This window comes from Perca fluviatilis, chromosome 7, assembly GCF_010015445.1.
Source record: "Perca fluviatilis chromosome 7, GENO_Pfluv_1.0, whole genome shotgun sequence".
Classification (NCBI taxonomy): Eukaryota; Metazoa; Chordata; class Actinopteri; order Perciformes; family Percidae; genus Perca; species Perca fluviatilis.
In genome coordinates this window covers 7,871,319-7,885,267 of record NC_053118.1, presented here as the reverse complement: position 1 = coordinate 7,885,267, position 13,949 = coordinate 7,871,319, and the positions used below count along the sequence as shown (strand labels likewise).

Sequence of the window (13,949 nt, the reverse complement as noted above, 5' to 3'; positions counted from 1 at the left end):
AAAGACTCAAGTACCATTAAAATTTGGACATTCCACTCCTGGACACTGAGTGGAAGAATGAGAACATTATATGATAAAGAGGGGTTTATCCACTCAGGGTTAAAGACACATAGTCACATTGGTGATGTGTGACTGACTGAGCACCAACAGTCCATTATTCCACAATAAAATGCCTATATCCATCCCCATCACTGACTGGCAGCCCTCTCTGTGAGGCACTCATACTGTAGATACATCATACGCACTGTAACATTTCTAGAAAAAGATGTCTGGACTCAGACCATAATAAGGTTTACTTAGTGTAGATTCAAAGCAGGGGTCAGCAACAAAGAAAAGCAGACCACAGGAGGGGAGCAGACATGCACGGACCATAAACAGACAGGATCCTAGGCGAACAGAGTTTTTAGCAATACCTTCATGTGAAAGACTCCATTAGGGCGCAAGCTGATTTGAACAACTTTATATACTGTTGGCAAGGATAACCAACTGGGCAAAGTAAGAAACCTGTGGGTTAACTGAGTGCAAATAATTTGATTAATTAGACTCATATATTTTGAAATTATGAATGAATGAATCTGTACATTTTTACATCACCACTATGTACTGTAGGCTAGATACACACAAATGTCAATACCAGAGGTGCATATACAAAGATAATATATGTCAAAATATAAAATAAATAGCAAGCAGAAAATATGATACGCATTCAAATCAAATCAATGCATCATGGGTACATGAGAAATTTATCAAACACAAAATCAGTCTTAACTGCCTTCTTTTTTAATGTATCTAATAGTGTTACCACACAGTTCTTGATTAAAGTATTAAAGTGTCTGCCCAATATCAAGTATAAATCTCTCTTAATGTCTTTGCTGAAAATACTATGTTATGCAAGATTGTAAAGGACGTTGTTGTTATTAAGACAGCATTTGTCTCCAACTATCCAAATGTCCTGCCAATTAATTTCTCCATAAAGTGAAGCCCAAACAATCTTCTTGAGGGCAGACTTACATCTTTTATGTAATTCCTGATGGGTTTATTTGAGCATTTATTCTTGGTAGTGTATCTCCAAGGAATATACCACTATTAAATGGATTGATTATTAATTAACGATTTGATCAATGAACCCCTAAGAAGATGTAGGGAGCCATCACCTTATCGTGGTGGAGAGGTTTGTGTGTCCCTATGAACCTGAGGGCTGTGTTGTCTGGAGCTTTGTGCTCCTGGTAGGGTCTCCCAAGGTAAAGTGGTCTCAGGTGAGGGGCCAGACAAGAATGGTTCAAAAACCCTATGAGTGACCGAGGAAGAGGTAGAGTGACCCTGCCCGGAGGAAGCCCGGGGCCCCCGTCTGGAGCCAGGCCCAGATGGAGGGCTCGTCAGCGAGTGTCTGGTGGCCGGGTTTGCCACGGAGCCCGGCTGGGCACAGCCCGAAAAAGCTATGTGGCACCTATCTCTCCATCCCATGGGCCCACCACCTGTGGGAGGAACCGCTGGGGTTGGGTGCGCTGCCACACGGGTGGCAGTGAAGGTCAGGGGCCTTGACGGACCAGACCCAGGCAGCAGACGCTGACTCTGGGGACGTGGAATGTCACCTTTCTGTGGGTGAAGGAGCCGGAACTGGTGCGGGAGGTGGAGCGCTACCGGTTAGATCTGGTGGGGCTTATCTCTACGCACAGTCTCAGTTCTGGAATCATACTCCTGGATAGGGGTTGGACTCTTTTCTTCTCCGGAGTTGCCCAGGGTGAGCAACAACTACAACTACTCCAACGGAGCGCTGCTACGTTGGAGTTTACCCCGGTGGACCAGAGGGTCACCTCCCTACGCCTGCGGGTTGTGGGGGGGAAAACTCTGACTGTTGTTTGTGCATATGCACCAAACAAGAGTTCGGAGTATTCGGCCTTCTTGGAGACCTTGAGTGGAGTCCTGCATGGGGCTCCAGTGGGGGACTCCATAGTTCTGCTGGGGGACTTCAACGCACACGTGGGCAATGATGGAGACACATGGAGAGGCGTGATTGGGAGGAACGGCCTCCCTGATCTAAACCAGAGTGGTTGTTTGTTGTTGGACTTCTGTGCTAGTCATGGATTGTCTATAACGAACACCATGTTCGGACACAGGGATGCTCATAAGTGACTTGGTACCAGAGCACCCTAGGCCAAAGGTCAATGATCAATTTTATAATCGTTTCATCTGATCTGAGGCCGTATGTTTTGGACACTCGGGTGAAGAGAGGGGCGGAGCTGTCAACCGATCACCATCTGGTGGTGAGTTGGGTCAGGGGGTGGGGGAAGACTCTGCAGACCTGGTAAGCCCAAACGGGTAGTGCGGGTAAATTGGCAACGTCTGGAGGAGGCCCCTGTCCGACAGACTTTCAACTCACACCTCTGGCAGAGCTTTTCGTGCATCCCTGTGGAGGCTGGGGGCATTGAACCCGAGTGGACAATGTTCAAAGTTTCCATTGCTGAAGCTGTGGCGAGGAGCTGTGGTCTTAGGTGCCTCAAGGGGCGGTAACCCACGAACACCGTGGTGGACACCGGTGGTCAGGGAAGCCGTCCAACTGAAGAAGGAGTCTTTCCGGGATATGTTATCCCAAGAGGACTCCGGAGGCAGTTGCAGGGTACCGAAGGGCTGCAGCCTCTGCCGTGAAAGAGGCAAAGCAGCGGGTGTGGGAGAAGTTTGGAGAAAACATGGAGAAGGACTTTCGGTCAGCACCAAGGTGCTTCTGGAAAACCGTTCACCACCTCAGGAGGCAGAAGCGGGGAACCATCCAAGCTGTGTACAGTAAAGATGGGACACTGTTGACCTCAACTGAGGAGGTAATAGGGTGGTGGAAGGAGCACTTTGAGGAACTCCTGAATCCGACTAATATGCCCTCTATGTTAAAGGCAGAGCTGGAGGATGATGGGGGATTGTTGTCAATTTCCCAGGCGGAAGTCACTGATGTAGTCAAACAACTCCACAGTGGCAAAGCCCCTGGGATTGATGAGATCTGTCCAGAAATGCTCAAGGCTCTGGGTGTGGAGGGGCTGTCTTGGTTGACACGCCTCTTCAACATTGCGTGGAAGTCTGGGACAGTGCCAAAGGAGTGGCAGACCGGGGTGGTGGTTCCCCTTTTCAAAAAGGGGGACCAGAGTGTGTGTGCCAATTACAGGGGTATCACACTTCTCAGCCTCCCTGGTAAAGTCTACTCCAAGGTGCTGGAAAGGAGGGTTCAGACAATAGTTGAACCTCAGATTGAAGAGGAACAATGTGGATTCCGTCCTGGTTGTGGAACAATGGACCAGATCTTCTCTCTCGCAAGGATCCTGAAGGGAGCCTGGGAGTATGCCCATCCGGTCTACGTGTGTTTTGTGGATTTGGTCGCCCGGGAGATACTGTGGGAGGTGCTGCAGGAGTATGGGGTGAGGGGGTCTCTTCTCAGGGCCATCCAATCTCTGTACGACCAAAGTGAGAGCTGTGTCCGGGTTCTCAGCAGTAAGTCGGACTCGTTTCAGGTGAGGGTTGGCCTTCGCCAGGGCTGCACTTTGTCACCAATCCTGTTTGTAATATTTATGGACAGGATATCAAGGTGTAGTCGGGGTGGGGATGGGTTGCAGTTCGGTGGGATGGGGATCTCATCGCTGCTCTTTGCAGATGATGTGGTCGTGATGGCATCATCGGCCTGCAACCTTCAGCACTCACTGGATCGGTTCGCAGCCGAGTGTGAAGCGGCTGGGATGAGGATCAGCACCTCTAAATCTGAGGCCATGGTTCTCAGCAGGAAACCGATGGAGTGCCTACTCCAGGTAGGGAATGAGTCCTTACCCCAAGGGAAGGAGTTCAAATATCTTGGGGTCTTGTTCGCGAGTGAGGGGACAATGGAGCGGGAGATTGGTCGGAGAATCGGTGCAGCGGGTGCGGTACTACATTCAATTTATCACACCGTTGTGACGAAAAGAGAGTGGAGCCAGAAGGCAAAGCTCTCGATCTACCGGTCAGTTTTCGTTCCTACCCTCACCTATGGCCATGAAGGCTGGGTCATGACCGAAAGAACGAGATCCAGGGTACAAGTGGCCGAAATGGGTTTCCTCAGGAGGGTGGCTGCCGTCTCCCTTAGAGATAGGGTGAGAAGCTCAGTCATCCGTGAGGAGCTTGGAGTAGAGCCGCTGCTCCTTCGCATCGAAAGGAGCCAGTTGAGGTGGTTTGGGCATCTGGTAAGGATGCCCCTTGGGCGCCTCCCTAGGGAGGTATTCCAGGCACGTCCAGCTGGGAGGAGGCCTCGGGGAAGACCCAGGACTAGGTGGAGGGATTATATCTCCAACCTGGCCTGGGAATGCTTCGGGATCCCCCAGTCAGAGCTGGTTAATGTGGCTCGGGAATGGGAAGTTTGGGGTCCCCTGCTGGAGCTGCTCCCCCCGCGACCCAACACCGGATAAGCGGACAAAGATGGAATATCAAGTACCAATATCAAGTCTAAATCTCTCTAATGTCTTTGCTGAATATACTATGTTATGTAAGATTGTAAAGGAAGTTGTTGTTATTAAGACAGCATTTGTCTCCAACTAGCCAAATGTCCTGCCAATTAATTTCTCCATAAAGTGAAGCCCAAACAATCTTCTTGAGGGCAGAGTTACATCTTTTATGTAATTCCTGATGGATTTATTTGAGCATTTATTCTTGGTAGTGTATCTCCAAGGAATATACCACAATTAAATGGATCAATTATTAATTAATGATTTGATCAATGAACACCTAAGAAGCTGCAGCACACTAAACTATACTCTTTACACTACTTTTTTTTTTTGTGAATGAATGCATTAATACATTTGACTTGTTGGCTTCATTTATGAAAGGCACACTTACTCCACGCCAGCTGGTGGCGCTAATGTGTAATAAAACATGAGTGACTGACCAGTAGAAGAAGAGGGCGGGAGCTGCACGTGTGGTCACCACAGTGCGCGTGTCTGTTCACAGAGAGCTACAGCCGAGGAGAAGTACCGGAGTTCCGCTGCAGTGTCCGTTTAACGCCGTACATCAGATACCATGAGACCAGGTACGGTAGAAATGGCAGTGTTAAAGTAACGCTGTAGACTAATGTATATAGATATGTTTAATTAGTGTTAGTAAATATTTCCGCGGTGTGTTTGAGGTTAAAGGGGTTGATGTGTGCTCGGCCTACACCGCCATGCTGCTCCGTTTACTTCACGGTAAACCGCTCTTACACCGGAGAGAAAAGTGCCGCCAAGGGAGTGGACGCTTTCTCCGTTAATGTTGGCGAAATGTACCGTTACGTTAACGACTGGAGCTTCCGTATAACGTTGACGGTAACGAGTAATAAGAGTCCAGCAGCTGCAGCTCCCACAGCGCTAAACACACACGTGCTCCAGTCTCCGTCAGAACTAAAGTTGGCCACGAGCCCTCCGACGTCACGTTAACCAGCAACATGTTTTATTTATCGTTAATACGTATAGCTAAGCAATAAGTTGTTTACGGGGCAAAATCTGAGCTGTTAAATTACGCTGCTTTTTCTACTTTTTGCCACGAGGCTAACGTTAGCTTCAGCTAGCATTAGCCCGGGTAGGAACCACCTCGTGTGTTTGTATTTACGGTAGGTCGGTGTTCACACCGTCAAAGTTCAACGAGGGGAGATGTAGCGGGGCTTTAAAATAAGTCAACCTGATGTTACATAGGACTTTGTATCACATGTGTGCTGTGAACAATACATATGAGTTACCGCAGAAATACAATTTTTAAAATGATATAATGCTCGAGCAGCTTTGGTTTCATGCGGTGTCGTAGTTAAATAAAGGCTGCGTAACCCCTGGCCTCGTTATTTCGGTATATAGCTACGTCCTTTTGAACGTAGCTAAACAAGCCCACTTTATTTAAATACAAAATCATTGCTGCTATTCAGAATCCCCCCGTAATGTCCGCCTTCCTCCTGGGTCAGTTTTAAAGCTACTCTAGGACCACGATGCTCCATTTCATGTTGTTCCACACAGCAGACACTACAGTTGGTGCTTGTCCCGTTTAAAAAATGAAGCCAGTTAAAGGGAGGACAAACATGCTAGCTACCAAACATGGATGTAAACAGTGTATGTTTCAAAAGCTTAATAAAATGGGCTTTGCAAAGGAAATCCATTATTTCCCAAGGATATAAACAATATGCCCACATGGTGTGCTTTGAACACATCAGTTACTGCAGGGGCATGCGCAGCCAGCAACCTTTTTTATGTATTCAATTTTTTTTACCACAACAAGCTGTCCTTGTTTCACTCAGCAGCAGCTGGTGGGTGGGGGGGGAAGAGCATCTCTGTGTTGAAATAAAAAGCAGTATCTTTCTACAGCGTTGCATGGATTTAGTTCCTCGACTTGCTGCATGTAATTGTAATCAGGGTTTTTCTGACTCAGAATGGACCTTTGGGGGGAGAACTACCCAAGACAGTAAGCATGATAGGTCCACGTACAGGAAAGACCTATATATAAATCTGCATTTATTTATTTCTGACTATTTTATATAAATTATGCTTAAACTACAATTAAACGGTTTAAAATACCGTTAAAATCACTGGGAGAGTCTGCTTCAGGCTGACTCTGGACGGTAAAACTGAGATTATCTCTCATATTCAAGTTTATGTTCTGACTTTCAATGGTTGTTTAACAAATTGCTTTAATCCATATTCGGAGAGGATTTTAATTGCTATTTTTATTAATTATTATCATTGTGGGGAAAACCCTGTAATAACTCTTTGCTGCAACTGCATCATGTAAGTGAGGACACAGCAGCCCAAACTGAGTGTGTGGACCTAATCGGTGTGGTCCCCACATTCATTTGACTTTCAAAGAGGTGCATAGCAGCTCCTATGTTAGCTACATGTGCAGGCCCTGCTGGTATTCCTTAACCTACTATCTGTGTTTGTTTTCCAGGATTCAGTCCTCGGGGAGGATTTGGTGACCGAGGAGGGAGAGGGCGGGGAGGAAGAGGAGGATTTGGTGACCGGGGAGGACGAGGAGGATTCGGTGACCGGGGAGGACGAGGAGGATTCAGGGGAGGAAGAGGTGAGATCATGCACATTATTTTAGTTGGATTACAGAACAAAAGATGTATTTTTTTTTTATTTAAAGGGTATTTTCTTTTTTTTTCAAACTGGACCCTATTTCCCCAGCATTGGTGCCTTAGGGGACTAATGTTAAGAACAATCTTTTAAATTGGTCTAGTACGGAGCTACAACGCTTTAAATGGTAGCCGTGAACCGGGCTGCAATAACATGGGGCAAATGCATCAATTTGCGTCTACTAAAGGTGCTGTTTTGTGTCTGACAACATTATGGCAAGGATCCCTACAGAGATCTTTTTTGTTTTGTTTGAGTAAGATCGTTTTTGTTTAACATAAAACGGCCCGAATTCACATCACCAAATCTACCAGACTCTATGTAAATAATCAGTACTTTTAGCGTGCATACACATAGCCTATTTTCACATGTGAAGGGTAAATTAAGGATTTATTTTAACAGCGTCTCTGTAGGGATCCTTTCCATAAGGTTGTCAGACACTTAAAATAATAATCGGAGCCTGTCAGCGACAAAAACAGCACTTTTCGTGGACACTAACTGAAGGTGCGCAGTTGTCCAAAAACTTGACCAATTTCAAAGATTCTTGCTCACACAAGTCACTTATGTGAACCAGACACCAATGCATGAGTAAGTAGGGTCTAGGTTTAAATAAAAAAAATCCAAGTTACCCTTTTAAGAACGCATGCATTAACACATTGAACCCAAATACTGACTGAGCTACGGAAAATAAATGAATCGTTATAAATGCAGCACATTTTAAAAATAACCTCCGTTAAAAGCAGAAGTGCGTTTGTATTACCAGGGCACAGATGTTTCTTCTGTTTACCTGAATAGCTCTATTGGTGTGTTTTTCAGGTGGATTCAGGTCTCCAGAAGGTGGAGGATTTCGGGGCCGGGGTGGCGGCAGAGGCACCCCGAGAGGAAGGGGGGGCAGAGGAGGCTTTGGAGCGGGGAGGAAAGTTGTGGTGGAGCCGCACAGACATGAAGGTTTTTATAAATACTGTTATATGTTATAACTATCTGCTGAAACCCGGTTGCTGCTTGGGTCAGAGGTTTAGCAATTGTTCGTTCTACCATGGTTTACGTAGTTCTGCACTTGTAAAAGTGATGTAGCAGTGTAAAACTCATCTTTCTACAGTACCAGTCTAAAGTTTGGACACACTTTCTAATTAATTTGAATGGGAAAGCATGTTCAAACTTTTGACTGGTACTATATATGTGTCTGACTAGATTTGCTAGTGTCTGTAGATTCTGACTGGTTGTGTGTGTCCCCTCAGGAGTGTTCATCTGCAGAGGAAAGGAGGATGCTCTGGTGACCAAGAACATGGTGGTGGGAGAGTCTGTGTACGGAGAGAAGAGAATGAGTGTGGAGGTGAGATTGTAGTAAACAGTGATCGCACAGTGTAGGTACCACATCAATCTTGCATTAAGATTATAAGTGCTGCTGTGGCCGGGTTGGCTCAGTGGGTAGAGCAGGCGCACATAAATGTAGAAGTTTATGCCTCGACGCAGAGGCCAGTCCATGGTTCGACTCCGACCTGTGACGATTTCCTTCATGTCTTCTCCCTCTCTCACCTGTCCTGTCCATTTAAAGGTGTAACAAAAGATTATAAGTGCTGACCTTTACTGCATTGCATTGAAAACTATTAAGTTAAATTTTTTATTATCTTTCCGTCACATATAAGAACATCTCTGCATCAGTGTTGTGAAATCAGCAGCTATGCGCTCTAGTGCTATGGCCAGGCTTTGTTAAATTCCAATTTGCTGTTTTCTTACACTCTGTCTGTTAGGAGGGAGAGATTAAGATTGAATACAGAGCCTGGAATCCATTCCGCTCCAAACTGGCAGCAGCCATCTTGGGAGGAGTAGACCAGATCCATATAAAGCCCGGAGCAAAGGTCATGTACCTGGGAGCTGCCTCTGGCACCACAGTGTCCCATGTTTCTGACATTGTTGGACCGGTGAGTACAATCAATCAAAATTTATTTATATACCACTATACAACAACCAGCAACTATCCAAAGTGCTTAACATGTCATACAATAGAAAGAATGACCAAAGAAAACCGTAAAATCAGAAAAGGTTACAAAGAAACAAAAGAATGAAATTGTCACACACTGCTATGTATTAAAGGCCAGATGAAACGGATGAGTTTTAAGTTTGGACCTAAAAAGAGCTACATCTGTAATACATAGTACTACACACTGTTGGTGGCCCTCCAAAGGTTTCAATTGTCTTGAGTTTTTCCGACACAACCATCTACAAGCTGCGGCCTCAGAAAACACCATGTATTCCCTTTCCAACAAACAGTCCCAGGAACTTTAAACTGTAATTACACAATATCAATTTAATTTTTGAAATGATTAAAGCTCAGAATGGCCCAACAATGTGGTTCTAAAAACTTTCTGATAGTTTAATCCTAAAACGATTGACATGCCAATAACTTAACATGTAAATACAGGCATTGAAAGCTGAGCAAGAATAGTGATGGGTTCAGTTATAAAATAACTAATCAATCGGTCCACATGAGAAACCCACCCTGAATTAAACGGGAGATAAATTGATAGGCACAGTTAATGTTGCATTAAGCAGAGCCTTGCATGAATGAAACCATGACAAGTAAACCTGTGTCTGTGTTACAGGAAGGGCTGGTCTACGCTGTGGAGTTTTCCCATCGATCGGGCCGTGACCTTCTCAATGTGGCAAAGAAACGCACCAACATCATTCCAATTATCGAAGATGCCCGCCACCCGCACAAATACCGCATGCTGGTTGGTAGGTAGTTCTGATCCACAGCAGGAGACTTAGCAGATTGGTCATGGTTCTGTCCTGAACAAACATCTGATCTCTACAAGATTATCAAATGATCTACATAATGCACACTTGAACTTATTGATAATTTGACATGATTGCCATGTAGCTTGATGGATCTGCTGATTGTTGAAAATGGACTGGAAGAAGCATAATGCATTCGCCAGGCTCATCTCAAACATTAATAAATGTGTAAACGGATGCTTTGTGTGCGGACATTAACGCCTTGTCCCTTTCTAGGCATGGTGGATGTGATTTTTGCTGATGTTGCCCAGCCTGACCAGACGAGGATTGTTGCTTTGAACGCTCACAACTTCCTGAAAAACGGAGGACACTTTGTTATCTCCATCAAGGTACGCTAATGCCGCCTCGAACATATGAAGCACTAACTCCAGTTATTGTGTTGGTTACTGGCTATGTGACGGTGAAGTCCAGAGATAATTTATAAAAGACTGGGGGTCTGGACTGATCAAAAAGCCCAAAATATTTCTAAATGCTTTTTGATCATCAGATTGGAATCATACTCGAAGGACTGAATTGAACTAGGGGACAAAAAAAACTGTTTGATATGTTGCTGCTTTGTGTAAAATTTCATGTACAGGACAGTGTTTACTCTGACCTCTTGAGCTGCATGTTCAGTGTATGGTCAGCTGTTAGACTCTAAAGTGTCTCCCTCTGTCTCGTTTACTTCAGGCTAACTGTATAGACTCGACTGCGGCTCCAGAGGCTGTGTTTGCCTCAGAAGTGAAGAAGATGAGTTCTGAGAACATGAAACCACAGGAGCAGCTCACACTAGAGCCCTACGAGAGAGACCACGCTGTGGTGGTGGGCATCTACAGGTATGCCAACATCACACTGCATTCCGCTCCAATCACGATAGTCCTTAAAGTTTCAACAGCAAAATGAGTTTCAAAAGCAATCAGTGACGGGTAGGGGTGTAGCGGTACGCAGAAGTCACGTTCGGTTCAGATATCGCGGTTCGGAAAAGAAACAAAAATGCAGTTTTTTTAATTTTATTGTGCATGTTTCAGGCTGTACCACCTAGTGTCATACAGTCTCTCCCCTGAGCTAGCTGCAACAGCCTGAAGTATGTAAAGTAAGATGTAAACAATAAGTACCCCACATCATCTCCAGACTCCATCTGTAACTTGTAACAATAAGACAATCAGCTATAAAACTGAAAATACAGCATCTCTTATTTATGAAAGTGCAAATTACATAGAATAATCACAAAACAAAATTCTACTTGGGTGAGAGATAAAGCCTCTTTTTCTTTTCTACTTTACCCTAGGGTTATTCCAGCCCACATCATTTGTGATGGTCCATTCCTAAAATAGTTATCTAATCTATCTATATGTATATTGACTGAAAAAGGAGCCTTGGTAATATATTGCCGGTAACAGCTACCATTGTGTTTTATTTTTTTTTACATTTGGACTAATTTGCCTCATGTTAAGTTTCTCAGATGTGGTAGAGATGTTAACGGGGATGTGTAAAGGCAGTAAATTGCAGCAGTCTCTCTGGTTGAGAACGTTGCATTACAGCTTGAGTTGAATATGGCGCCTCTTTTAACTACAGCGCCGTCTGGTGGTGATTTAAAAAGTTACACTAGGACTGACCACATAGGAGAAACATGATATCAAACCACTAATTTAAATTTATAGTGTAGCAGCAAAGTGCGATTAGAGCACTCAACCTGTGCTGTTAGCTGAGTCTCACCCAATGTGTATGTAAATGTCGTGCAGCACAGTCCATTGTTGCATGACCCTTGCAGGGTTTCAATAGGTCTGCATATAGTAAAAATAGTTGGTTCAAGATAATAATGTAGTACACACTATCTTTCTTGACAAATGTATATTCAAAACTCTTGGAGACAGCCACATCTGGCTGATGTTTTGACTGTCGTTAGATTTGTTTTTTTTTTGTGTGTGTTTTTTTTTTTTTTTTTTTTTTTTTTTTTTTTTGTTGTTTTTGTTTTTGAAATTTTCAGTTTTTGTTACTGCAAGGGGGCCACCAAATAGTTTTTTGAAAGTTTTTTTCAAAAATGAAAATGTCTTTAACATGAAGACATTAGCAAATATAATTTGTGAGGTGGAAGAAACCCATTGATAGGCTTACTGGAAATCACAGAGTTCATACTAAGGATTCACTGTCACATGGATTTATAACATAACTTAGTATTCTATGCCCTAAAAACGTATGTATAAAGACTTTAGGCCACCGACACGTTATTGTAGGCCCAGTTTAATATGCAACTTCATTTTATACAATATGTTGGGGGGTCCCTGCTCTGTCTCTCTGTTAAGGGGTCCTTGGCTTAAAAAACATTGAAGACTCCTGACTTTGAGGGTTAAACTGTGAGCACACCTAGACTGGGGTGGATGTTTACAACAGACAGTTTAGGTAATCATTTTACCATTCACCTTTTGTGTTCTCTTTCAAATAACTTTGACTTACTCTGGGTTTGTGAAGTATCCACCACATTAGTTCTACAGTGTAGGTAACCCAGGTTGTGAGTATAGGGACCTGTGTGGGATTACAATTAAAAGGCACAGAGTTGCACATTAATATGGTGAATTTGGAATAAGTAAACAGACAGGAAGAAATGTCATGGTGCTGCTCCAGAGCTCCATGATGTTTCCCCCTTCCTACTAATGTTCCCAGAGTTGAGTTATGGTGACAGGTTGACCCATTCATCCAGACCCTCCCAAACTGCTGCAGTCAGCTCTCCACATATAGTGCCTGCTCTTTTTCATATATACGTGTAGTAATGTGCCCTTTTCCTTCTCTCCTCAGACCTCCACCTAAACAGAAGAAATGAGGTATTGGCGGAGGCTCAGGGAAACGGATTACCATTTTCACCACCATCTACTTTTTATACTCTGTGTTGTCCTTTGCCCTCCTCTACACCGCCGCCTGCCTATCATGCCATGAAAGCATCACGAGCAATCGGCGTCAAATTTGGCTGGGTTTCCTAGTCCCCTGACACTTAACTGACCAAGCATCCTGCTAATCTATCACTGGTAAGGTTGGGAGCACGTTACATGACGTTTGGGGCAATTTCAGCCACAGGTCGTCATCTGAGTGGATTGCCAGATTGGAGCAAATCATGTTAGAAGTACAAGGTTTATAATATGTAAAGGTGCACATCTGGTTGGACCGACCTTATTTCACATCGGTTATGCACAAGTGATGCGTATCAACTGTAAGAGTGAAACAACAGGGGTCCAGGGTTGTGTAGCGTGTCCCCAGCCTTAGGTGAGTTGTGAGGGAATTTTATGAATTCATTTGCCACCTTCTACCCTGAGTATTTTCAACAGATATGATTATGCAGTTATGAAAGTTTGAACTACTACTATATGGTTTGATTTTTAGCTCCAGTGAGGTTTTTTGTTTGGTCAGTACTTTCATTTCAGTATTTTATTGCTCATCTGTGCTTCTCATCCTTTCTTACTTAATGTCTTTTTCTTTTTTTCATGACGTGTATTTGCTCTTCTGTTTACTGCCTTATCAGGCTGCTTCTGATTCCAGGTAGCACAATCCCATATTGGTAGGGAGATCCCTATTACCCACATACCACACCTCAGAAGGCTAGTTATTTTAGTATATAAGTTATCTGTCAGAACTTATGTATGGTCAAATATACTGTCTTAATGTTGTGTGTACTTATTGCACAATACCCACACTTTGTAGGTAAGGAACCCTTGATGCTGATCTGTTTAGTGGTGAGGAGGTAAACTTGACCTTGTGTGTACAGACAAATATAGATGGTGACTTTTTCACTGACTTGCTCTTGTGTTGGCAAAGTGTAAAGCAGAATTTATGCTTGGAAGTTTGTTTTTGACATTAACTGTCAACTTTGTTTTAATAAAATGTTTATGATTGTTTCTGATGGCTCATAATCTTTGACTAAATAACACTGTATAGCTACCAACATAAGTGGGAAATGTACCTCTACACAATGTTAACTAAACATTCATTACAACAATTTCTTGGTTTTAAAACTGTACTGAAGGTCCTCCTGTTAGAGCAGTCTTTTCCAAAAGTGACAGTCTATTCCGGTCCTTAGTGGCCCGTTGATAGTGC

General features: G+C 43.9%; 1 protein-coding gene across 1 annotated transcript; it reads left to right on the top strand.

Moving 5' to 3' along the window:
• The first annotated feature begins 4,881 nt into the window (after positions 1-4,881).
• On the top strand, positions 4,882-13,750 carry fbl (fibrillarin). The gene is made up of 9 exons (XM_039805063.1): positions 4,882-5,032; positions 6,907-7,038; positions 7,908-8,039; positions 8,330-8,424; positions 8,843-9,013; positions 9,695-9,827; positions 10,104-10,216; positions 10,557-10,702; positions 12,660-13,750. The coding sequence occupies exons 1-9, from the start codon at positions 5,023-5,025 to the stop codon at positions 12,682-12,684; spliced, it is 957 nt and encodes a 318-aa protein (XP_039660997.1). The 5' UTR covers positions 4,882-5,022; the 3' UTR covers positions 12,685-13,750.
• Positions 13,751-13,949: the final 199 nt, after the last annotated feature.